Source organism: Typha latifolia, chromosome 8 (genome assembly GCF_019914945.1).
Source record: "Typha latifolia isolate L0001 chromosome 8, TyphaL0001v2, whole genome shotgun sequence".
NCBI classification, from domain to species: domain Eukaryota; kingdom Viridiplantae; phylum Streptophyta; class Magnoliopsida; order Poales; family Typhaceae; genus Typha; species Typha latifolia.
The window spans coordinates 8,979,002-9,002,587 of record NC_133093.1 but is presented as its reverse complement, the minus strand read 5'-3'; the positions used below and the strand labels follow the sequence as shown (position 1 = coordinate 9,002,587).

The 23,586-nt window shown below is 34.1% G+C and overlaps 3 protein-coding genes across 5 annotated transcripts; all 3 read right to left on the bottom strand.

Moving 5' to 3' along the window:
• Positions 1 to 285: 285 nt before the first annotated feature.
• Positions 286 to 8,074, bottom strand: LOC140793348 (uncharacterized). Of its 2 annotated transcripts, none has more exons than XM_073144776.1 (13): positions 7,173 to 8,074; positions 5,899 to 6,073; positions 5,079 to 5,162; positions 4,737 to 4,978; positions 4,425 to 4,650; positions 3,876 to 3,955; positions 3,708 to 3,792; positions 2,727 to 2,858; positions 2,520 to 2,633; positions 2,379 to 2,426; positions 1,996 to 2,080; positions 1,739 to 1,792; positions 286 to 816 (listed from the first exon to the last, which is right to left on the bottom strand). In XM_073144776.1, exons 1-13 carry the CDS (start codon positions 7,373 to 7,375, stop codon positions 776 to 778), a joined length of 1,569 nt encoding a protein of 522 aa, XP_073000877.1. In that variant the 5' UTR covers positions 7,376 to 8,074; the 3' UTR covers positions 286 to 775. The 2 variants fall into 2 exon arrangements, with proteins under 2 accessions (XP_073000877.1, XP_073000878.1); XM_073144777.1 differs by having other exon boundaries at positions 286 to 632.
• Positions 8,075 to 9,042: 968 nt separating this feature from the next.
• On the bottom strand, positions 9,043 to 12,532 carry LOC140793349 (uncharacterized protein At1g03900). Of its 2 annotated transcripts, none has more exons than XM_073144779.1 (4): positions 12,307 to 12,532; positions 11,459 to 11,950; positions 9,829 to 10,110; positions 9,043 to 9,425 (listed from the first exon to the last, which is right to left on the bottom strand). In XM_073144779.1, the coding sequence occupies exons 2-4, from the start codon at positions 11,942 to 11,944 to the stop codon at positions 9,357 to 9,359; spliced, it is 837 nt and encodes a 278-aa protein (XP_073000880.1). In that variant the 5' UTR covers positions 11,945 to 11,950; positions 12,307 to 12,532; the 3' UTR covers positions 9,043 to 9,356. The 2 variants fall into 2 exon arrangements, with proteins under 2 accessions (XP_073000880.1, XP_073000881.1); XM_073144780.1 differs by having other exon boundaries at positions 11,459 to 12,191; positions 12,307 to 12,482.
• Positions 12,533 to 15,327: 2,795 nt separating this feature from the next.
• LOC140794432 (coatomer subunit zeta-2) lies at positions 15,328 to 23,043 on the bottom strand. Its single transcript, XM_073146456.1, has 7 exons — positions 22,922 to 23,043; positions 22,597 to 22,637; positions 18,980 to 19,139; positions 16,989 to 17,136; positions 16,841 to 16,918; positions 15,709 to 15,793; positions 15,328 to 15,621 (listed from the first exon to the last, which is right to left on the bottom strand). The coding sequence occupies exons 2-7, from the start codon at positions 22,624 to 22,626 to the stop codon at positions 15,562 to 15,564; spliced, it is 561 nt and encodes a 186-aa protein (XP_073002557.1). The 5' UTR covers positions 22,627 to 22,637; positions 22,922 to 23,043; the 3' UTR covers positions 15,328 to 15,561.
• Positions 23,044 to 23,586: the final 543 nt, after the last annotated feature.

Below are 23,586 nucleotides of genomic sequence, written 5' to 3'. Positions count from 1 at the left end.
ATTAATAAATAGCTGAACCCAGCTCTTTACTTCAAAAAAAAAAAACATTTTTTTATACAAGTATGTCTCTCTAGTCACTTTTTAAATTAATAAAATAAGAGATTAAATAGAAATAGTAATAAAATAATTAGTCTCTTACTAAGGAACAGTGGCCGAAGAAGAATAAAGGAAAAGAGCAAGGGTTACTTCTCTCTATTCTATATTGAGCACGAAGTAACAGAAAGACAAACTTTGAAGGAAAAAAAGAAGAAAATGCCCTTTTTGCAAAGGAAACTGAAAATATCATAATCAAATACAATCAAGCCCATATATTAACTCTGTGAATTCAAAGAGAGTAATAGAATTATCTCTTACAAAAAAATTTCAATATTTCCAAGTAGTAGAATTGCAAAAGAATAAATGAAAAACTAAAACAATATAAAATGGAATATTTGCTACGATAAGATAGAAATTTACAAATTTTCCAGTTTGTTCAAGCAAAAAATAAGTGCTCTTTGCCATGCTCAACTGAACCAGTAGCAAAACTTAATTCCTCTCTATTGATAAAAAATTGTCCGCAGTTGTCGGCTTCAATATAATCCACAGAAGCTGTTGCAACTAGCAAGCATGAATTCCAGATCGCCTGAAATTTTCTGCGCATCAAGCAAAACACATGAAGTGTTCCTGACATTAACTTGAATTCTGGAACTATGTGAGGAAGGAAAATGATTATGGACAAGATGAGCTCTGGCTTTTCGAGACCAACTTGAGAACATAAGATATTAATAAAACTCTCTTATGTAGGTTCATCAGCTTGATCATCTGCTTCTGAAGATTCTGAGAATAACATAAGAAAATGAGAAGTACATAATTGCTACTAAATTGATACGAGGAAGCTTTCAAATCATTACTTAAGAAGTAAAGAATTTTTAGACAATATCCTTTGCATTTCCTAGTGTCATATGAAATCTGATGGATTTGAAATAAGATATCAAAACCAAGATTTCTAGTGCTGCATAATGAGGTTAGCTGGTGGCTTGTAGGGATAATACCACACTGGCACAATGAGTGATGATATGCAAGGCCAGGCAGTGTTGGGAATTTTACACCATGCCGGCAGCTTTCCAGCATATAGTACTTTAAAATGTTACAATTTGCCTATGTCTAGCAGCTACAGAATTCAGTCGTAGGTATAATTGTAAACCAACTATCTAAGTATCCTGGGTTAAGACTTTGACACATTCATAGCTCTGATTTACTGACTTCAAGAAGCATTTCCTCAAATCACTTCATGTATGAAACTAAAGATTTGAACATTGACAAAAAAAATGTGGCGGGAAAAGTCTCTCATCTAGATCAGAAAAGCTACATAAATCATAAAAAAGTACAGCATTGTTAAATTGTGCAGATCAGAAAGTAATTGGCATTGCAAGAGAAAGGTGGATAATAGTAATATAATAAGATGTTAGGTAAACTTCAACATAAATAATAATAACCATAAACACACGAAAAACGTACATAAGAACAAAAGATGAATGAAAAGCTTGGATCTTCTAAATTGTGCCCCTCCGCCAATTGACTGACCCACCAATAGATTCAAATTTATAGAACCAACCAAATCAATAAGCTATCTTCAGGGGCATAGAACTAAATACAATATACTAGTAGACTTTTTCTACACTCTACAGAGAAATACTGAAAGTAAAAATCCCAACAATATTTACAAAATCTTTCGAGCGAACAAGAAAGGAGACGATACCAAAGAGAGATCTGATAGTTGGCCTCTTTGATTTTCCTTTTTTCTTCAACTCAGCTGTACAAAGAAGGAGCTAGTCATAGATTGATAAGCTGATAAATTATGATATAATGACATTTCAAAATAGCAGCTTCTGAACAATGATCAACAACAATTGCATCGTAGTAATGATACAATTTGGCTGTATTACATTACATAAATTGGGAACGGAGATATTGAGAAGTAAGGTAATTTTATAGCAAGTGTAGGAAGACAAGTACCTATCCCAGGGATTTCATGATCGTTTACAACTTCAAAGTTTTTATATGTGTAGCCCACGAAGTTTAAATCCTTTGAAGAAAGCATCTGCGGTCAATGGAGAACCATGATAGACATTAGCAGGAAAGACGAAAATAATATTAGAGAAGAATCATGAAAGTAATAACTAAACAAACTGTGTAAGAAAGATTGAACAAGCTATATTCACTAAGTAAAGCATATTTGCAGACAGTACCATCTTCTATGTTGATATGAAACAGATAAATGTATCAGTATACAGCTAGTGAATCAACTAAACAAACCCTAAAAATAATTAGTTGAGGTCATAAGTTGAGGTCAAGGAATGAAATGTAATAAATACAAACTAACTACAGAAACTACTTACCTTTCTCCAGGGTCCAGATCTTGTTGAAGTTTGATTCTCGTCCACAGACTGCAACAACAGACATTGATAGATATTGGTTTATGATAAAGAATCAAAGCGTCCAAGAGGAACAAAATGTTTAAAAGAAGAAAAAAAATCTACCTCGTCAAACTTCTCGAAGTTTTGAGTATCTAGCTCGTCCATAACCTCAGGTATAAATGCAGCCTCCATTTCATACAACTTGTCCCACTCAGTTCCAGTAAACCATTGGTGGGCCTAAAGTTGACAGAGTAATTAAAATTGAGCAAAAGTTCCTTAGCATGAATACTTTAATTTGCCAAACTAAACAAATAAAGCATGCATAACGACCTTTATTTCATCGGCACCTTTTGTGCCAAGACGCTGGTCAACATTGCATAAGAGCTTGCTGATAAGACCCTTTGCCTCTGCAGACAGCTTTGCTTCTTCAGGAAATTTCAAATGCGTTCTCCAATTTACTATCTGTATTAATTGATGAAAAACAATAAATTATGATATACATAAAGGGAAGAAACCCTTGAACAATGCTGTACATATATACATAGAAACAATGTCCACCCAACCAAGCAATGAACATCAGGGAGAAAACAATACCAATTACCCTACCTAAGAATCTCTTTTTCAAAATTAATAAAAGATATCACCTGGAAAAGAATTTTCAGAGATATGAAATTATGGATCAGGACATGTGGACATAAAAATAATATAGGAACTCCATACATCATGGTTTTATGTGCGATGCCAGCCAGCATGTACCCATGCTGGCATGGTCCATTCCATGCGTCGGCAACAATTAAATTCATGCCATACATAACCATATGATGACCATCAGGGAGAACAGAAGAGAAATCTCTTACAAAATTGGGACACAGTAATCACAAAAAAAAAACTGAGAGATGAGATGATGGATCAAGACTTGAGATCTATATAAAATGCAAAAACAAATGCTCCATACAGTACCACGGAGACAAGAATACAATAACGGAATAACCTATCAAGCTATGCAAGATTCAAAGATTTATCTTCAACTCATTTGCAATGGATGTCTTCCAAATAAGTAGAACTTTACAGTCAATGGATGGATTAACTAAGCATATTTCTGTATAGAAAAGCTAAGTTTTATGTACCTTGTACATGAGTGCCACTGGTAAGGAAAAATGTTAACCTAATTTACGATGGATAAGACATTATACTATTCATAGCTTTCTCATTGACTTAATACAATTGAGTTGCAATAAAATTACTGTTAGATTGTCTATACAGTTAATCAATAACTTAAAAAGAAAAAATTAGTCAAAAAAACTGGTTTACCTTCCTACAAGTTGCCATGGGTTCATCTGAATAGAATGGAGGATAACCAACCAGCATTTCATACATGATAGCCCCAAGCGACCACCTATAAGAAGAAAACCAGATTTTCTTCTGTAAACAATGCCATAATCTAGAATAAATAAGCAAGGACAAAAAAAAAAGGCTCACCAATCGCATTCGATCCCATAACCCTTCTTCAGTAAAACTTCTGGAGCAATATAGTCAGGTGTGCCAACAGTAGAGTAAGCCTGCAGGTATACAAGTTATTACGATTCTTCAGAGAATATGGTACGTAGAATCTGCAAAATACTAAGAAAATTAAATATATCTAATTATCTATACATATTCCAGTTAATATGTTGTGGCTGATGTAAGGGATTGTGCATCTTTGGTTTCTGGCATATGTTTGCTTTATATATAAGGGTGACTCTCATATGGAAGTTATCATCTTTCTCCTTTATGTACCTTCTCATGTCTAGAGGAACCTTATAAGCTGTAATAAGTGGCATGAGCCTAAATTCAAACCAACACACAGACAAGCAACACAACCTAGCCTTTTGTTCCAACTATCTGACTCCTAGGTTGCATGAGCCTGAATTGGAATGAATTACATCGATAACCCACCAGCTAGAGTTGTTTGTTTCTTTGCAAGATATTCTCTTGATAAAAGCAGTAAACATGATGATGACAAAAGCAATGGCATTTATACATACTGACCAATGTTCTTCTATTCTTTTGCCAGTGTTCCAATTGTTCCTGTTGTGTCCTGTTTGGTAAAGCAGGTGTTCCATCACTTTGCAAATACCCACTGTTTTTTCCACATGCAATATCCTTTTCATGCAAAATAGGAAAATTACTACGATCTAAAGGTTTACATAATCCAAAATCTGATAGCTTCAGGTGACCAGATCTGTCTAGTAACAGATTATCAGGCTTGATATCTCTGAACAGCAAAAAAACAGAGTTACGATACTAAAGTAGTCCAATAAGGAATTAATGCTCGGTACATCTTGGTGGTTATCAACAAACCTGTGAATATAGTTATGCTTGTGGATAGATTCTATTGCAAGAACTGTTTCAGCAACATAGAATCTGGCTTCGTCCTCAGTCAATGTATCTTTCCGCATAAGCAATGTCATCATATCACCACCAGGTAAATATTCCATTACAAGGTATAAGTATTCATTATCTTGAAAAGAATAGTATAATTTTACAATGCAATTGCTATCAACCTCCGCAAGAAGATTCCTTTCTGCTTTAACATGCTCAACCTGGACAAGTTTTTTACTTGAAACTGTCAAGTGAATGCAGAAACTACATCTACATAATATTTTTCCTGTTTTCACATATCATCTCCAATTTATTGCATACCTGGCCTCGACGCAGCATCTCGGATTTTTTCAGCTTCTTCATTGCATACACATGCCCAGTAGCCTTCTCCCTACAAATTCGAACCTGCAATATACATTAGTTACAAGAACTGCATTTGAATAAAGATAACAACAAGCTGCTACTTATAATAGGTACAACAAATGGCAACTGCAGGCCGTTACCAAAAGCTCTGCAATCCAATAACAGCTTGGCTAGAAAAAGAATTGACTTGAGTTTCATCTTACGAAAGCATCATATTCATTTATAAGGGATTTCTTTCCCAGGGACAGAGAAATTCTAATGACATAAGATTCTACTGCAGCAAATATGTTTTCTGTTTCCTTTAGGAAAGTCAGCAATAGGTTTCCCATGCAGATCCTTGGCCTGTTCGAGACTGCATAGTTCTCCCTCGCAATGCACAAATTATAACACAAGTATAAAACATCATTTACCACAGAAACAAAGATAACCCCTTAATAGGAATTATAAATTAATAAGTGCATCAAGAGTAATGCTCTCTTCTCAATGTTTTCTTTGATTTGCATTTTTCATTAATGCAAGATAAGTTTCACTTTACCTCGATCATAGTAGGTACTCCAAAATGCAAAGATTATATGCTAAAAAGGTTTAAAAGAAGCTCCAATATATAAGGCAAAGTCAGGACTCCTCCCCTTCCCATATCTTTTTCACCATTCTATTGGCTACTAAAGAGTGTCCTAATACTTATGTAACAAAACTAACAGGTCCTCTATACCACATAAGAAGCAGAAAAAGGGAATGACACTAGGTTAAAAACACATCAGTTTGCAGAAATTGATACCTCACCAAATGCACCCTTTCCTATCATTGTCAGCAACTCAAAATCATCAGCACCCATTTTATGCCGCTGAAGACGCATGTATTCTCTCTCTTTCTTTTCAAAGTACTCGAGAATATAATTCTGCTCTTCTTCAGACATGTCAGTATCTGCCAACTCCCTCTCCAGACTACAACGCCTGTACAAAGCAGCGATCATTTTTTCAGATATATATTATATAAAACTATGTCATTAAGTTCCAGGAACTCACGGAACTCCATTGAAATTCTTTCCTAAATTTTTGCCACAAAAAGGAAAAAAATCCAGAAAGTCTATACTGTTATCTGTATTTCTTTATCCTTCCACTCATTGACGTTTCCTAATTATCATATTATCCGAAATTGTTATTTATTCTTAAAGTGTTTGACTTGAAAGTAGAAACTCTACACCAGTACAATAATAACATTATTTTGAATAAGGCTGTGCTAAGCATGCGGATGAACAAACTCTTAGAGCATTTATCCTTATATTCAACTTAATCATATCATTTCTTAAATGGTTCCCTCCAATTGTAGACTCACCAATTTTTTTTTTTTAAAAAGAAAAAAAAACTAAACTAACAATGGCTTTGGTTCGACTATTTTCCTTTCAATATGTTGAGTTTTCTCCAATACAATTACCAGCAACTCCAGCAATTACCACTGCAACCACAGAAATTGTCATCAAGAGGATGGAGACAGAGAGACAAAGTAATGTAGATGAGATCTCAACTGCAGGATATCTTTTGAATGTCAAGAATTTTACCACCAAGACCAAATGAATTCTTGCCAATACACACCTAAAATCATCAGATTTGGTTATAGTTTACTGAAATCTATATGTGCTGAAATAAACTAAAATCCAATATCTGAAAAACAGAAGTGGAAACCAGAATTTTGATTCCCTCAAATTCTAAAGCTTGCAGTTACCCAATGGGATGCATGTTGATGAATTCAAAGTTATGCTACCTCATAATAACATATCAAATGCCCAATTCTCAGAAAACAATATTCTGACCCGAGAATGTGTTAAAACATGGTTCAAAACAAAATCTTAACTAATGATCTTCCATGGAACTCAATTATATAGATTTCAGGAACACACATTCCCTGGCAATGTTGAGTGCTAGTATACGTCAAACCGTCCAATGAATCCACCTGATCTGACTATCTTTCATCTTGGTACTAATTTCACAAGAACGATATTCTATCTAATATCTAAAAGCAGAAAGCAGACAAAGTAACATTTGATAGCCTTACCGTTCCTTGCGTTCCTGCAAGTTCTTCATCTGCTCCTTGTAGTGATTCTCTATATATTGCTTTGCAGCAGCAACTCTCTGCTTGGTAGCATTTGAAGGCCCCTCGTCAACTCCTTCCTTCTCATCGAATGGCAAATCTTTCTTCCTCATTGTGAGTTTTTCTCTGGGCTGGAGCTTATGAAACCAACTCCTTGCTGAATCCATCAAGTCCCAGAAGAAAACTTAACCGCTTATGACAAGAAAAGGGTCAATTTTTTTAACTTTACCAGCAATAGGTATATCACAAGATTTATTCTTGACTGCCTCCAATCGAAAGTCAAGTAAGATCTAGGGAGTGAAATATTTGCAGTAGGAATTCAACCTCATTATGCTAAGAAATCCAACTGAAAGCAACTCTGGGTGTCAAATCATCAAAACCTCAAGTTCTACTCTGAATTCTTCATACCATCATAAGAAAGTTCGAACTTCCTTGCAGATTTCCACAACAAACGAAACAAGTTGATCAAAGCCTATCTCAATTCTTCATTCCATCGGGGAACCAAATCCAAACGCTCAAACTTACCATTTATAAAATAAATGAATTCATCATCCAATCCACACTCAATTAGCCAGTTCCAACAAATTTGGCAAGAAGAGTAGAAAAGAACCAATCCGAGGAAGAAGGGAATCATAAATCTGGGAATTCCAGATAGATAGGGTATGAAACAGGAAGACGGTCGAGATTAAGGCAAATGACGATAACACAGGAGATGCACCCGGGTTACCGCTCGCGAGATCGGCTCCGGGAAGGGGAGAGAGGAGAGTTTGAACCCTAGAAATCGGGGCGACAAGAAGACTCCTCGGGGGCCGCCATTCCCGCTCCATCGAAGCAACGGCCTTGGGGGTATAACTCACCACGCGGTCACCGGATCCAAACTTCTCTCACGTATTATTAAATTGTGCTTAAATAAAATAATTAATCAAATTGCCTCAGATCTAAGCTGTTACACTTCAAATCACGATTAGGATTGTCGAATTAAGATAATCCTGATGATTAAAGAAATAGAATATTTTAACATTTTTCATTGTCAGATAAGCCAAAGCTCTATTTTTAATCATAAATTCCAGCAAATTCTTTTTAAGAACATGTTCCTTTTGTATAAAAACACCCATTGTAAAGAAATTATTTTATTTATCTTTTACTCAGATAGTCAAAAAGGCTTATATTGTATATATATTCTTTTAATTTCAACTAGCTATTCCAAAAGGAGATTTAGATGTTTTCTTAACTCTTTTTTCTTCCTTTTTTTTTTTGAGAGAGAGAGAGAGAGAAGTTTAGCTACACATGCATGTGATTTGGCATAACTGAAGGAAAACAAAAATTAACTACATTCTATCTCAAAATATAAAGATAAAAATAATATTTTGATTAATATCTAAATTATAATTATCAAAATTGGATAGAATATTAACTCAGATCAGGGTATATTTAAATAATATATTTATAGTTTTAAATAATTTTGAAAACTAAGAAAATATATCTGCAAAGCAATACAATTATATTCGTTTTATTATTTAGTCATATTTAACTAATATTTAGGTTTAAGCGCATCAAAACTTACACTTTTAATTTTTAAAAATATAACTATTTTATTTGTTTACTGAGTCAATTATGTTTTGGTTCACCAATTCCATCACCTGGTCTTCTAACTATGAGATCAGACCATGCATAAAAAAATTTATGTGGGAGACTTAGTAAGGTCAAATAGATGAATAAAAAAAATTCAACAACAAAGCCATTTCATCCAAACTATGGTGATAAATTGGTTAAAAAAAAGACGGAAATAAGAATGAAGCAGCTTTTGAGTTGGTAAAATTGTAATAATCGGCTGTAATACTAAATATGCAGTTCCAAACTTTATAAAGAGAAAAGAAATTGTTCGCGTGGTCGTTCATTCAACAAGGGAGAACCATATACATCTTATATTCTGAGCTTCCACTTCATACGGCATCAAGAAAACAAAATATTCTTGTAAATTTTATTAGAGTGTGCTACGAGGAAGCAAATCCATCTACATGTAATCTCTCATTTGACTTGAAGATAAAAGAAGTCCTGGTTGCAGCCAGTAAGTAAATTGTTCCGTTTCACCAGTTCTCTTCTGATTTAGAGGAAGTTCGTGAACAGCAGAAGGTATCTATCATAAACTCAAAATGCTGCCCAACCAGATGCAGTGCTTTTTGTTGATGCCGACCCAGTTGCAGAAGGAAGGCTTCGCTGCAAATTCCAGATAATTGAACGCTAAGAACAAAGGTGCACAAGCATTAAATGGCATATGGATGGTCAAAGACCCCAATAACTGTGTAGATCTAAAGTGTATCAGAACTCAATTATGGTAATTTAAAGGACGATAGATATCTCCTTAGTTTTAAAGACTTGTAAAGAAGCATTCAGTACTAATTTTTAGCAGCAATTTTGCCAAGTTAAAGAAGGATCCAAGCTACAAAAGGAACAGTGAGTCAAAAGTGGAATGGATAGCTAACGAAAACTTTCTCACTAGATAATTGTTAAACCAAGTAGAGGTCAGTTACACAAATATTTCGAGTACCAATCTTGTACAAACAGATGAGAACAAGAGAGCTTACAGTAGAAGCCTAGAAGGCATAGGATAGAAGCATACCTCAATAGCAGAAAGATCTGAGAAAGAATCAACACCATGCCTTGCCGATTCTTTTGATGGATTGGGTCCAGCACTGCGACCTGCAGTCATCCTGGCAACTGCAGGATCATTGGGTGGAGGTGGAAGAGCAGACCTAATTTTTCCAGCTCCACCAGGAGGTGGTGCAAGCAATGTGGTCGCCTTTTGTTTGCTAGAAGCCCCTCCAGGCAAGCCTGCCGTTGAAAGCATACCACTTCCACTAGACGGCTTGTTTTTTACATTTATGCGGATGGTTTCTCCTTCCTAGAAGTCATAAAAATCAAAGAGTCATGAATCAAGAAAGAACATTCCAGGATTAGAAATGCTAGCAGCAAAAGTTTCTACAAATTCTAGTTCAAAGGGGAGCAATTGTTGATATTAGGTCTACTGAAGTTAAAGTTTGTCATAGAAACATAAAAAGCAAAAACAGCTCTTTGTTTCATTCCCCATTGTTTTAAAAAAATTCTGCCTTAAACCTTAGGCTCCCGCCTTAGATAGAATGTAACTAAGCTCTACTTAGGTCCCGCCTAGGTAACTGTTTTAGCATTTCATATCATATTTTATTATGCATATGACTTTGAAATTTAAATTAATGTATATGTTGATGGATTAGTGGATTTGAATAACTTACCATAATTCTTTACAATAATACATAGTATATTGTTTAGATTGTAAGCATTAATTTTAATTTCTTCTCCAACTATTATTTCTTTTATTTCTTTATTTATTAATTGTCTTAAATTCTGGGCGCCCGCCTAGTGCCTAGGCGCTAAATGATCCCTTGCTTGCCCATCTACCACTTAAAATCTTTTAAAGTTTTGTCACTTCCTAATCCAGCTTATTAGTTGGACAACAAATAAATTGAAAAAAGAAGCACCCTTTCCAAAACCAGAAGTAATTGTAATGGAAATAATTAATACAGAAGGGAAAAGGTGAATGGTAGTCAAAGTATCAATCAAGTAAGAGTTCCAAAACATGCATTGATATTCCAACTCTGGATTCTAGAACTCCCTGAATTAAAGTTAAAAATCCAAGAGAACAAAGCATGAAGTTCCTTAATTTACAAATTACAAACCAAGATTTTGAAGAAAGCATTATGAAGATCCTTGGATAACTGAAGATCTCAGACAGTAACTTGATTTATGAAAGGAACAAGAGGGTGCATTAGTAAACAAATTAGGACAATGCATTAGGCAAAAGTTATGTGCTTAAACTGAAGAGTTCTACAAGCCATTGTATGATTATAGTTATGCTGTTTAGATAAAACTTTAACTTCTAAGAAAAGAATAATCAAATCATGTTATGATGATTCTAACTTCTAAGTATCGATTTCAAAATTGTGATCACATACTTGAGAAAAATAATATGTATCGGCCATATCAAATGTACTGATTTTTCTGTTTCAGATGATTCCGATTGGAAATTGGTCAAATTGGCCGATCTATTTCAATAATACGAATCAGGATCGACTGACACTCCAAGCCATGTACTTTATCAAAATACCTATCCTAACTCTGACTCTCTAGGAATTAATTATATTCTCAAAGTTACAAGTGCACAAGATAAAAGATCTGGCGTACCATGGGCATAGAATTGGTGCAAATAATAATACCTTTAAGCGATGGTTCACTGCAGGATGGATGTCAATCTGTGTTTCCTCACTCTCCTCACTAGTCTCCTTCTCATGCTCCCTCCTCACGTACTTCTCATGATCAGATAAAGCCACATTGAAGTCAAATGCCTCGTTGCGCTCATTAAACCCGAGACCAATGAAAGCATGCTTGCCCCGGCCATCCTCAATCTTGAGCACAAAGTAGCGGGACGAGTCCAGTACAGTCTCAACCGAGTTTTCTCGCTGCCCCGGGAGGAAAAAGCAAGCGGCGAAGAGCTCCCCGGAATTCGGATCCTCAAGACGGATCTCACATCGCTCCCCGCAGGAGACCACACGGAGGCGGCCCGACCAGATCTTGTCGGACTGGAGCCACTCCCCGCACTTGTATCCGCCGCTGGTGCTCCGCGGCGGGATCTTGTACACTGAGACCTCGCGCACCACCAAAAGGGTGTGCTCAAAGGTCTCTTCTTGGTCCAAGGACGACATGATTTCCTGTCAATCGGAGATTCAATTACTGGTTTCCATTCGTAAGGAAGAGATATACTGATTTTACTACATGGGTCTCGAAAAAACCATGACAAATCGATAGATTAAGTAAAAAAAAACACTGCCGCAAAATTTTAACTTTCCTTTCAGGGCTGCACTAATCGTAACAGAAATGAAAGTATGGATTGATTGGGTTATCAGATCCTATGATTTTTTGCCCTTTTCTTCAGATTCCACGAAATGGGTACTTGCAGAGTCCAATAGAATTTGATATTAAAAAAAATGTCAGATCCGGTCATAATTTCATGGATTTCAATGAGATGGAGAGCGATTCCAAGGTCAGGGTTAAAGGAATGCATTACCTCCTTGGAGATTTGGGAATGGATGAACTCTGAAGCGATTGCAGCTTCTAGTGATAGAGATTTGGCACTAAGAAGTAGGCGAGATTTATTGAAAGATTTGGACGCTACAAAAGTTCGCAGGGAGACGTGGGTGTGAAGGGAGAGGAGACGCGTTCGGAGGTGGGAGACGGAAAGGTGACTCAATTACGAGTCTATCCTTCCCTACTTCACCTTCCGAAAATACCCCTACGTCAACAATATAAATTCCTTTTATCTATGACAAAAAATATTAAAATAAATAATAAAAATACCACACATTAGTCAATGTTTACTCCTCCACTAAAGGGAAAAAAAAAATATATATATATATACAAACTCTCTAAATTAAAATTTTTCTTAGATTAAAATAAATAATAAAAAAATTTCATAGTAAAAAAAGAAATTTAGAAAATATATATGAAAAATAATAAAAATTTAGTAGAGATAAGTTTGAATAACCTATTCTTGTTTTGACCTAACAAATACTAAAGAGTGTTAAAGATTTATTTTATATAATAAATTTAACTTATCTATATAATAACTGATTGGTAAAAAAGAAAGATCTAATATAAATATTCATTACGATAGGATGTGAACATAATAAGACAAAACAAAGTTGTTTTTTTGATAAATTCTCCAAAATATTATCTCTCATTAATATTGCAGTTGACACCCTACCTTTCCTACTATTTGAAATCCAGCCACGTCCTCGAGTTTTTTTTACGCATAGAATAATTTAGATCAGATTTATCTCAATAGGAGGATCTGATAGTGATAGATAAGCATTCCCAATAATAACGTCCCATCTTTTAAAGATATTTCTGGCTTTTTCCCACAAATATCCTTTTGGATTAAGTATTCATCACTTTAGTTGAGGCATATGGTTGAAGTCAATCTTACAAACTGTGTATAATTTCCTTGAGGTAATCTTGACGTAATTTTTTTTTCTCCAAGTATATAAAACGTTGGTCTAGAGATTAAAAAAAAAGGTGAAAAATAATTAATGGTTGTTGAGAATATTATGGCGTATAGTTGTGTGTCTCACGTTGGGATGTCAATCCCATAATCGAATAAATTCTGGGCGAATATTCGCACTTAATTCTAACGTGGATCGTAGTAGTACGACACTTTAGACTTAAAATTAAAATTAGATCCAAGTTTGTTCTAGAATTTGGGGCAGACTGCCGGGGATTAATAGTCTTAACTGTGTTTTAGTGGCCGAATTAGAGTTTACTTCCTCCTAGTTGTATTTTAAGACCTCTCTATCTTATTTTTGAATGCCTATAAAATATTCTTAATTAATTTTACTCAAACAGCAGTTAACGAAATAGAAAATAATTCATTAAGAATTAAAATATTTAAAATACTCCTATTTGAATTTAAAAATCTAATTCTCCATCTATTTATACCAAAACATGAAAAAAAATATATATATATATACAAGGGTATTCGAGTTATTTTGTATCTATAATTATTTTAATTTATATATATACATGTAATTGACAGTTAACCAAAACAGCAATATTGTATATTTAAGGTATTTGTTATAAAATATAGAAGTTATTCATACGATAAAGTGTCAACAATAATGAAACAAGAAATACAGTATATTTTAATAAATTTCCCTGTATTTTATTATATTTATAATTTTTATCTGAGCTAAAATAAATGAGGTCTTCATTTTCACGACAGTTCCTACATTTTGCTATAGAAAATATTATAATCTCATATTTACAAATCGAACCATCATTTTTAAGTATATTTGCAAGAAAATGAGAAATCACCCCAGATAGTTGGTAAAGATATTCCCAAAAATTTATATTTTAAATAAGATCTCTATCCTGGTTTTATAACTTCGCAAGATAATACAAAAAACCTTGTTAAGTTTTTAGTGTTGTCAATTGTGTATAAAAATATTTTAAGTATTTTTATACATGTACATGAGCATTTATACAAGTTTAGAAAGTATTTGGTTTGAAGAATTACAAAATCAAAGGAAAAAAATTTTCGAGTTCACATCGCGTTCACAGCGCGTTCGCACAGACAATAACTTGTGTTTTTAAGTGCATTCAAACGCGAGCGCTGGTGTTCGCACAAACAGAGAATGGCGTTCACAAGCACGTTCGAGCGCGAACGCAGGAGTTCGCACAGACAGAGAATGACGTTGACAAGCGCATTCGAATGCGAGCGCAGACGTTTGCACAGACAATGAGTGATGTTTTTACGCGCGTTCAAATGCAATCATGGCCATTCGAACGCACCCTGCTACATTCACAGTGCATTCACACATCCAGAGGAGTGTACTTGCCCATTCGAACGCAACCTGTGAAAATCAAATCGCCGCGTTCGAACACACTTGGGCCTGTTCGAATGCACTTGAGATCAAGTCAGGCCGTTCAAACGCACATGGGCCGCATTCGAACCCACTTACGAAGTTTGCAATTTTTAGACTTTTGTGAGTTTGGATAAGACTTGAATTTGGCTCTATCTACTCTTCTACAAGACTTAATCTTTCGTCTTAAAGGCTATCTAGACAAAAGATTAATCTCGAGAGTTACTGAGATTGGATATCAATCACGAGAAACGGTGAATCGTGAGTTCTAGCGAGCAAGATTGAAAAAAACAAAGTTGTGAAAATCAACGAGTTATTTTGTGAGTCAATCTTGTAATTGCTACTATTTGATTCAAGTTTGGATCCGTGGTTTTTTCCCATTTAGGTTTTTCTATATTAAAATCTTAGTGTCCATCTTTGCTTTTGTTTTTTAATATTTCTTCTATTTTTTACTTAAGCAAAGGAGTGATATCATTACCTAGGATTAAAAAACATTTGTGTGTCTAAGTGTTCTTTCAAACCGAGAAAGAAAATAAACATTGTGAGACATTATAAAATATAAAAGCCTGCTGTACAGCAAACCCCAAATTGATAAAGACAATGCTAAGACGACTTTTGACATAACCAGCAGAAATTCATGTGATTATCCCCATAATTTGAAAGTTCAATCATTTTGTTGATTAAAACTTTACTTCAGATAACTACTTCAAGTAAATTTAACATATTCCTTCCAAGCATTGCTTCAGACAGTTTCCTCGATACAATCCTTCGTGTCGGCTTGTAAAAAATGTTGATAAAGCAACATCAAGCTAAAAATGGTATAAAAGACATTAATGATATATAAGGCAATACTAAGTCCACTTTAGATAATATGGGAGAAAAGAGAACCATAGATTATCTATTCATCATTTAAGAAGAGATCTTGCTAAGTGCTCCCTTGCTGTCGCCAGAGCTTGAGATATTGTCTGCAAGTAAAAAGATCCAAATATAGTTACAAAGTAAGAGCACAATCTTGATGAACGGATAAGTTCACAAATGAATAACAGAATCACCTGCTCAGAGAAGGGCACAGCACCATCAACAGCATTAGTTGCAACCTTTCCAGCAATTGTGTTTGAATCAGTCTCCAAGATTATCCTTAACAAAGCAAGAAAAGAAAATGATAAATACTGAAATTTCTGCACTCTAAAATTATCAAGTTCAGGTAAAAAAAGAAGAAAAAAAAATTTAAACAGAAACTTCAAACATGAATGGCCATCATTCCAATTCTTCTAATAAATGTAGTCCTATGGTTGTCTATATAAAATGATTAAAATGAAGGCTATGGCTATAGATTCAATATCTCTAATGATAAGTGATCACTAGATAAGTAAAATAGTCCAAAACTAGTGCTTATTGGATACACTCTCTACTTAAATCTGTAAAAGAGAAATTTCTAATTGATCTGGTCATGACAAAGAGCCTCCAACATAAATGAAGCTAACCACGTCGTATCAAACAATCTACAATCAAGTAAACTAACCGCCTCGTATCAACCAATCTACAATCAGGTTGAAAGTTGAAACTACTTATGAAAGCTACAAATGTATGTTTAGCTTACGCCTTTCGAAGTGATTTTGTTCCCCTTCTAAAGGATATCATTATACTGAACATTAGGAGCTGAATGTATTTACCATATAAAAGGCAATATATAATTTTAATCACCCATAAATATCAATTCAAAAGTTCAGAAAATTATGGTCTCGTTTGATTGGTGTATAAGCCTCCCTTATTTATAATTTATTTTTCTCTTATTTATAAAAAATACCCAAATACCACTCTCTTTTTAGAAATGTGCATAAGTTTAGCCAGTGTTATGCATATTTTTCTATCTCAGGTGAGGGGATGCATCACGCCACTGTCTTACCAAATTATGCATAAGTATTTTATTCACGTTCAATGGTTTAAGGCTTACACACCAATCAAATGAGATGTTAATCATAACATACCTGCCACCAACAATTTCATCAATACAAAGAAGTATTATTCCAAGTTCATAAAATTATGCATATTTTTCTATCTCAGGTGAGAGTGCGACAAAGTTACCACATCACTTTCTTTACCAAAATGTGCATAAATTCACGTTTGAAGCTTATACACCAACCAAACGAGACCTTAGTTAGTAAAATAAAAATCATAGCATACCCGCCATCACCAATTTCATCAATACAGAGGAGTATCAAGTCCAAGTTCTCAAGAGCAGTTCTCTTCTCTACATCATTCCTGGAGAAAAGGAAATGAACATCAGGCAAACTGACCATAGCATGAGGATATGGAAAAGTTGCGAGAAAACCTCAGGAGAAGGCCAACAGCATCATAGAAGCCCTGAAGAACATTTGCTAAGATTAGCTCGTTCTCATCATCACCGGCAGTGACAAAAAAGTGCAGGTCATGAACAAACTTGTAGACAACAATATAGCCGTCGAACATCGTTATCTCAGCTGAAATGACCAATAGTGCATAGAAATAGAGCAATTTAACCATCAAAACTTAACAAATTCCCATTAGGTAGTAGATCGTAGAAAGAAATTTTCAACAGATATCCAGAGTTTCATGATAAAGCGTCTAAATGCTAAAGCTTCAGTTTTGATGAAAAATATCATCTGACTCACTCAAGAAATAAGTTTAAGAGTGCAACAACATTTTTCTTCATTTACGAGCATATGTAAGCTGGGAAGCATGGATACCCCAAAATGGCGGCGGTATCCTTATCCGATATGTATTGGTATCCGATACGTTTTCGGAGTATCCGAAATTAAAATAATTAATTTTAATTTTCGAATACGGGGAGGATATGGCTGGATACGTTGAGGATACGTTTTGGATATGTTTTGGGCTTTGGGTAATCGAACGGGTTTAATTTTACAAACCCATTAACTCACCCACCCCCGCCCCTTTTTGTTCTCCCCCTCTCTAACTGATTTGTGCCTTAGACCACTTCGTCCTCCCTCCTCTCTCTCTCGATGACCACGACGATGTCGTTCTCCCCCTCTCTCGAAGAACGAGTCGACGACGATGCCGTTCTCCCCCTTTCTCTCAGCACTCAACGGCAACGAGCCAAGGACGACGCCGGTCTTCCTCTCTCTCTCTCTCATGCCGGTATTTCTTCTCCCTCTAATAGACTCTCTTTTTTTCCTCAATATATTCTCTCAATTTTTCATCAATTTCTTCTCTCAGTGTTTCCTCAATTTATTCTTAGCTTCTTCTCTGAATTTTCTTCATATGATTTCTTCCACTTTCCACTTCTCAATTTCTGTTTTCAGTTTCATTTCTCTCTTTTTTTTCTCTCTAAAATGCATAGATTTTCTTCTCTAGATTTTTCTTCTCCCGAATGTTAAATTGTTGCGGAATGGTTAGTAAATCTTCTATATTTTATTTCAAAGAAGAAAAAACAATTCTATGTTAAATTAGAATATAAGAATGCTTATCTTAATAGTAACAGTTAGATTAGTATAGTGTCACATTAGTAACAGTTAGATTAGTATATTAGAACTTCTATGTTTTATCTCATTTTTGCTATTAAATGCAATTTTACATAATAGATATATTGAAAGCAATGTTATGTGTAGGTTGCCATTGGAATATTATTTTTTTCGCACATACACATGTATAGGTCGTAATTAAAATAAAAAAATTTATATATAATTTATTTACTGCTGTATCCTAGACATATCGTATCCTGTTTTTTGAGAATTTGTCATATATTTGTATCCGTATCATATCCTTATCCTATATCCGTGCTTCATTGTATGTAAGAGAAAATAACGGGATAGTGAAGGAACCTTTCAAACATCTGAAGGAAAAAAGTAACTTGCAAACCATTGCAACTTTGAACACAACATCGTCCTGAAGAAAGTGTATCTTGCATGCAAGATTAGTAGATCATGACTTCAGTATGCACAGTGGAGCGCTTTGCGGTTGCATACAGAGTTGTATTTTAACTTTGAATATTTTTTTTATTTTTTATCTTTTATTTTGGTAAATGCTTCATAAGCTTTTTCTTTTTGTCTAACTGCATATTTTTATAATTACTCTAGTTTACTAACAGCATTAGGATATTTGAAAATTGAGACTGTAGTCAAGTAACAGTATTTATTTTATTCAGTTCTCATTATGCCATCTAAAAGTTTAGTTGTCAAAGTACCTACATGGTGCAGTATATATATGCCTAAATTACTAACAACAACAATAGGCAGCACATATGTACTCATAAAGCCCTACTGAAACCAAGAGAGAAAACAGGTACAAAGCTGAAATCACGAATATCTAAGTAAAATGTATCACCTTCTGAACGTGCATTTGTCTTCAAGGTTTTAGTGAAGACAGATTTCTCAAAGGCTAACTTTGCAGCATGGGTAGGCCAATCATCTGAAAAGTACTTGACAGCCACACGCTTCCCTTCAGAATCCAAAAGTAAAATATTCTTCATAGAAGGGCAAGATTCCTGCATGGAAGATTATCGACAAGCTTATTATAGGTTAAAGAAAGGGACAAAACTGAGTATGAACTACATCAGTATGCGGTTGTCAGTGACTCAATTCCTAATAAACTACACCAGTTGCAAATGGAAGTCCTTAAAAAACATTACAATAATCACTCAAGTCATAAAGTTTTGGACGATTACTATTACTATGCTGAAAACATCAGTTGTAGAAGCACTATATCTAGATTAGAAAAGCCAACAAATAAACATACAAAAAACTGAAGAGCACTACAAGGTCTCATGGTATTCCACCGAATACACAATACTGGTCTATAAGGCTCATATTTGAGCCAGAACCTAACATGTCCTAGAGAATGTTGGCTAAATCTATGATAAAATTAAGAAAAATTAAATTTTCAAAATTTAAAATTTCATTTCTCGGTCAAAATGCATACTTTTTCATTTTTATTTACCAATCCATGCATGCCTTTATTAAGAATAGTTTGAAAGTATGGATCCCTGTGCTGGGCTTTACTGATGCTATTTAGAGATTAGTTCAGGATATTGAGATTTCGCTGTTCGAAGAATCTACCTAATCCTGATTCTTATTTACTACAATACTCCACCAGCAAGTTTAATACATATGCCAAAATATCGGAATACTTAGTTGTATGGTGGCCTCTTCTTGCAATGAAATTTTACTGCTCCAGACTTATTTTAAGAAGGCAAGTATGGGATACACATGATGGATGAGATACTCCCGAGCAAAAGGAACTAGAAAATGCTAAAGGTTACATATTATGGCATTAGTGGAGCAACTTGTATTGTGAAAAGGAAATTGCATGCTGTGAAATTTTTTTATGACTAATATCCTCTCAGATCTCCACATTTGTTTATTCCATAAGATCTGAAATAAATGAACCCTTAGTTGGACGCTCTTAACAAATAAATGTCTTCAAGGTCGTAATTATTAACAAGTCAACAAAAACCCAATCCAATATCAGAAGTAACAAAAACATTCCTATATGCATCTATCATTTGTACTTCAGTGACAATTACTTTGGACATAAACTAGCCGATAAAACAATATTGACATCTAGTTATGCAATTAACCTCAGAATTCATGTTCATATGCTTATGAAATAATGTAGCTGCACAGGTGACAAAATGTGCAACCAACAGAAAACCTCCAAATATCTGAATCCGGCCTATGCAGTGACTATGAAAGCACACCTTATCTCTGTTAGTAGAGATTTTTCATGACTCTAACCCGCTCCACCAGGTACTTGGTGATTAGCCCACTACTTCAAAAGAACCATATCATAATAGAACGAGAACTCATATCAAGCATACTGACGCATAAATTGTGAACTTAGTAGCTGTTAGAAATATTGATTTATATGGTGTTATTTTAAGATAAATAAATAATTTTGTGAATGGATGTTTAAATAAGGCACATTTTTATGATTATAACTAATTGTTAGTTGTTTAACTAGTATCTGACTATTTTTTAGTTATCTAATTACTTTTTAGTTATCTAACAACTAGCACCTTTTAGTTTGTGCCTTTTCATTTTCTGTAAATAAAAGATGGAGATATTGTTTTAAATTATTCAAAAGACCTTAGTGCTTCCAGTTACAATTAACTCTTGTTCAAATCAAGGTTCAATTTTGCAAGTTGCGCATTGATTCGTAACGGTCTTGTTTTCCAAGAACATATTACTTTTATTATTTTTAATAGTAACAAGTGAACAACAAATTTGTTCAAGAAATAGATTTACCTTTGTATGATCATTGCAAGACCCTAGCCATTTGATTTCATTCATCTCTACTATTCTATTCAGTTTTTCTCACGTTCATTCCTTAAACAAGTGGGTGGATTTTCACTGTTATTAAAGGGTATAATGAATTAATGATGCACACTGGAACTGTGTATATGGTTCTAAATCTACAAGTGGGTGGATTTTTACTCCTTACGGTGCTGCTATTTCTTGGGGATCTAAGAAACAATGACTTTGGGAGCATAGGCAAAAACGTTGAGCAGTCAAGAAATTTTTTTGATAAATTTGCCAATGTGGTCAAATTCTATGCCTCTTATTTTGATTTATTGTGATACTCAAGCCACTTTATCGTGGGCATATAACAAATCATATAATAAAAAGTCAAGACATATACGTCTTAGACGTAATTCTATGAAACGGCTATTAGAAGATGAAGTAATCGTTGTATATTACATTAAATCATGCATAAATTTAGCGGATTCTTTAATTAAAGGCTTTAAAAATGATCTAATTAGAATAACATCTTGTAGTATGGGTCTAAGACTAGCTGAATAATATCACAAAAGAATGGTAGCCTTGCCTAAACTATAAATTTCCATGCTCTAAGTTCAAAGGGAAAAACAAGACTGGAGGGTGATGATGTAGCACACTATATTAACCTATTCAGAAATTATTTAATGCATGCTATGTCCATGGAATGAACAAATGAGTTTGTATAATAGGTATGTTTAATCTACATTAGTACCTTAAAGAACTCTACCTATGTAAGTCCGAAGTCAGGCAGCTTCCATCAGAGTTTGGTTAAATCCTAGCACACTCACGAAGTCAGGATCAACGCATGACTATTAATGTGCGGCTGAGAAGAACATTGAGATTCTAATAAAGATATGTGTCAATTCTTCGATTATATCATAAAATTTGTTAATTTAAGGATTTGTATGTCTATTAATATCTTGACAAAATTTCGAGGATTTTATACTACGTGAAAATTCAAACCATACGGTATTCTTACTTATGTATCAATATCTTTGTGTAAGAGCAAACATATTTGAAATCAAAGTTATTATTATTTATTTAAAAATAAATGGGGGATTGTTACAAATATTAATTTCTATGATGTTACTTTAAAATAAATAAATAATTTTGTGAATGGATGTTTAGATTTTCATGATTATAACTAATTGTTATTTATTTAACTAGCATCTAACTACTTTTTAGTTATCTAACTACCAGCACTTTTTAGTTAGTGTCTTTTTATTTTCTATAAATAAAATATTGTGCTATTGTTTTGAATTATTTATAAAATCTTAGTGTAATGGTAGTGTATCCCGAGAATATATTGTCTTTGTTATTTCCAATCGCAACAAGTGGACAGCAAATTAATTCAAGAGATAGATTTACCTTCCTCTGAATGTTGCAAGACCTTAGCCTATTGATTTTATTCATCTCTACTATTCTATTCATTTTTTCTAACAGTAGCTACATCTTGTACGTTTCCAAACTTAATACATATTGAAAAGGCTTGAATCTGAAATTAAACGAGCATACATATTCACTCAAACACAAAATATGAGTTCTTTACGTCAAACAGTGCAATGCGGTCAAGAATTACATAACTGTGGATTATCTGTTAAGATAATAGATAATACAAGATCAAGGATGCAGGAAAAAGATGGGGAAATTTTCAAATCAACCAACCTTGGAGTAATCTCTGTATTCGTGCCCCATGATCTCTGATCCTGAACCAGAGATAACCGGAAAAAAAAATACAAACATCAGAATCAGATCCCAGTACCCCAGATCTACAAACAACCGACAACAAACTACACTTGGAGGGATCTAAATTTAGATTTTTAACATCATTACAACGACATCTTAAACTGGAAATCAAATCTGCATTCCGGTGTCGAGATGAGCAAGATCCAAAGAAATCAACGAGGGGTGGAACGAAATTGGAGAAAAAATTTGCACTTTTGAAAAGAACGATTCGAGTGCAGAAGTCGAGAGAATGAGAGATACGTACGAGAATTTCTAGGGTTCTCCCCGGATCAGATCTACGAGCTTCAGAGAGAGAGGAGAGCGGAGAGAGGGAAGCCAAAAGTGTAGGATCGTCTCGGAGGAACCAAAATGATGCAGAGATTATCGAATATACACGGGATTCGGATCGGTTCGAGACTGTCGGGTTTTTAGAACAAAAACCGACCCGATTCAATTTTAGATTATGATGGGTTAGCTTCACAGATTGGGTTAAACTTAAACCAGATTAAATATAAGCTTGATCTCTCTCATTTTTTTCTTCCTTTTTCTTAAGAACTAATTCAATTTAGACTACATAAATTATTATTTATTTTCACATAAATCTTCTAAAATTTTTCTCGGTACACACTGTGACATAGATAGTTCATATACTTATAATAATATTTTAGTATATTAACATTTATTTTTTTTTCTTTTCTTCAAAATTAAGAGGGTAAAGGTCACAAATTCAATCATATCATCATATCTGAGTTTAATTATGGACGTACAAAGTAATAAAAAAACGAGAGATTTGAGAGGTTTTTAATTATTTATAGAGTCTGTGTACAGTTTTGAGAATATGTGAAAATAAATTATATTTAAAAGATCTAGGTAGAATTATTATTTTAATTTTATTATTTTGGCTCGACCTCACAAGAGTATACTCATTTG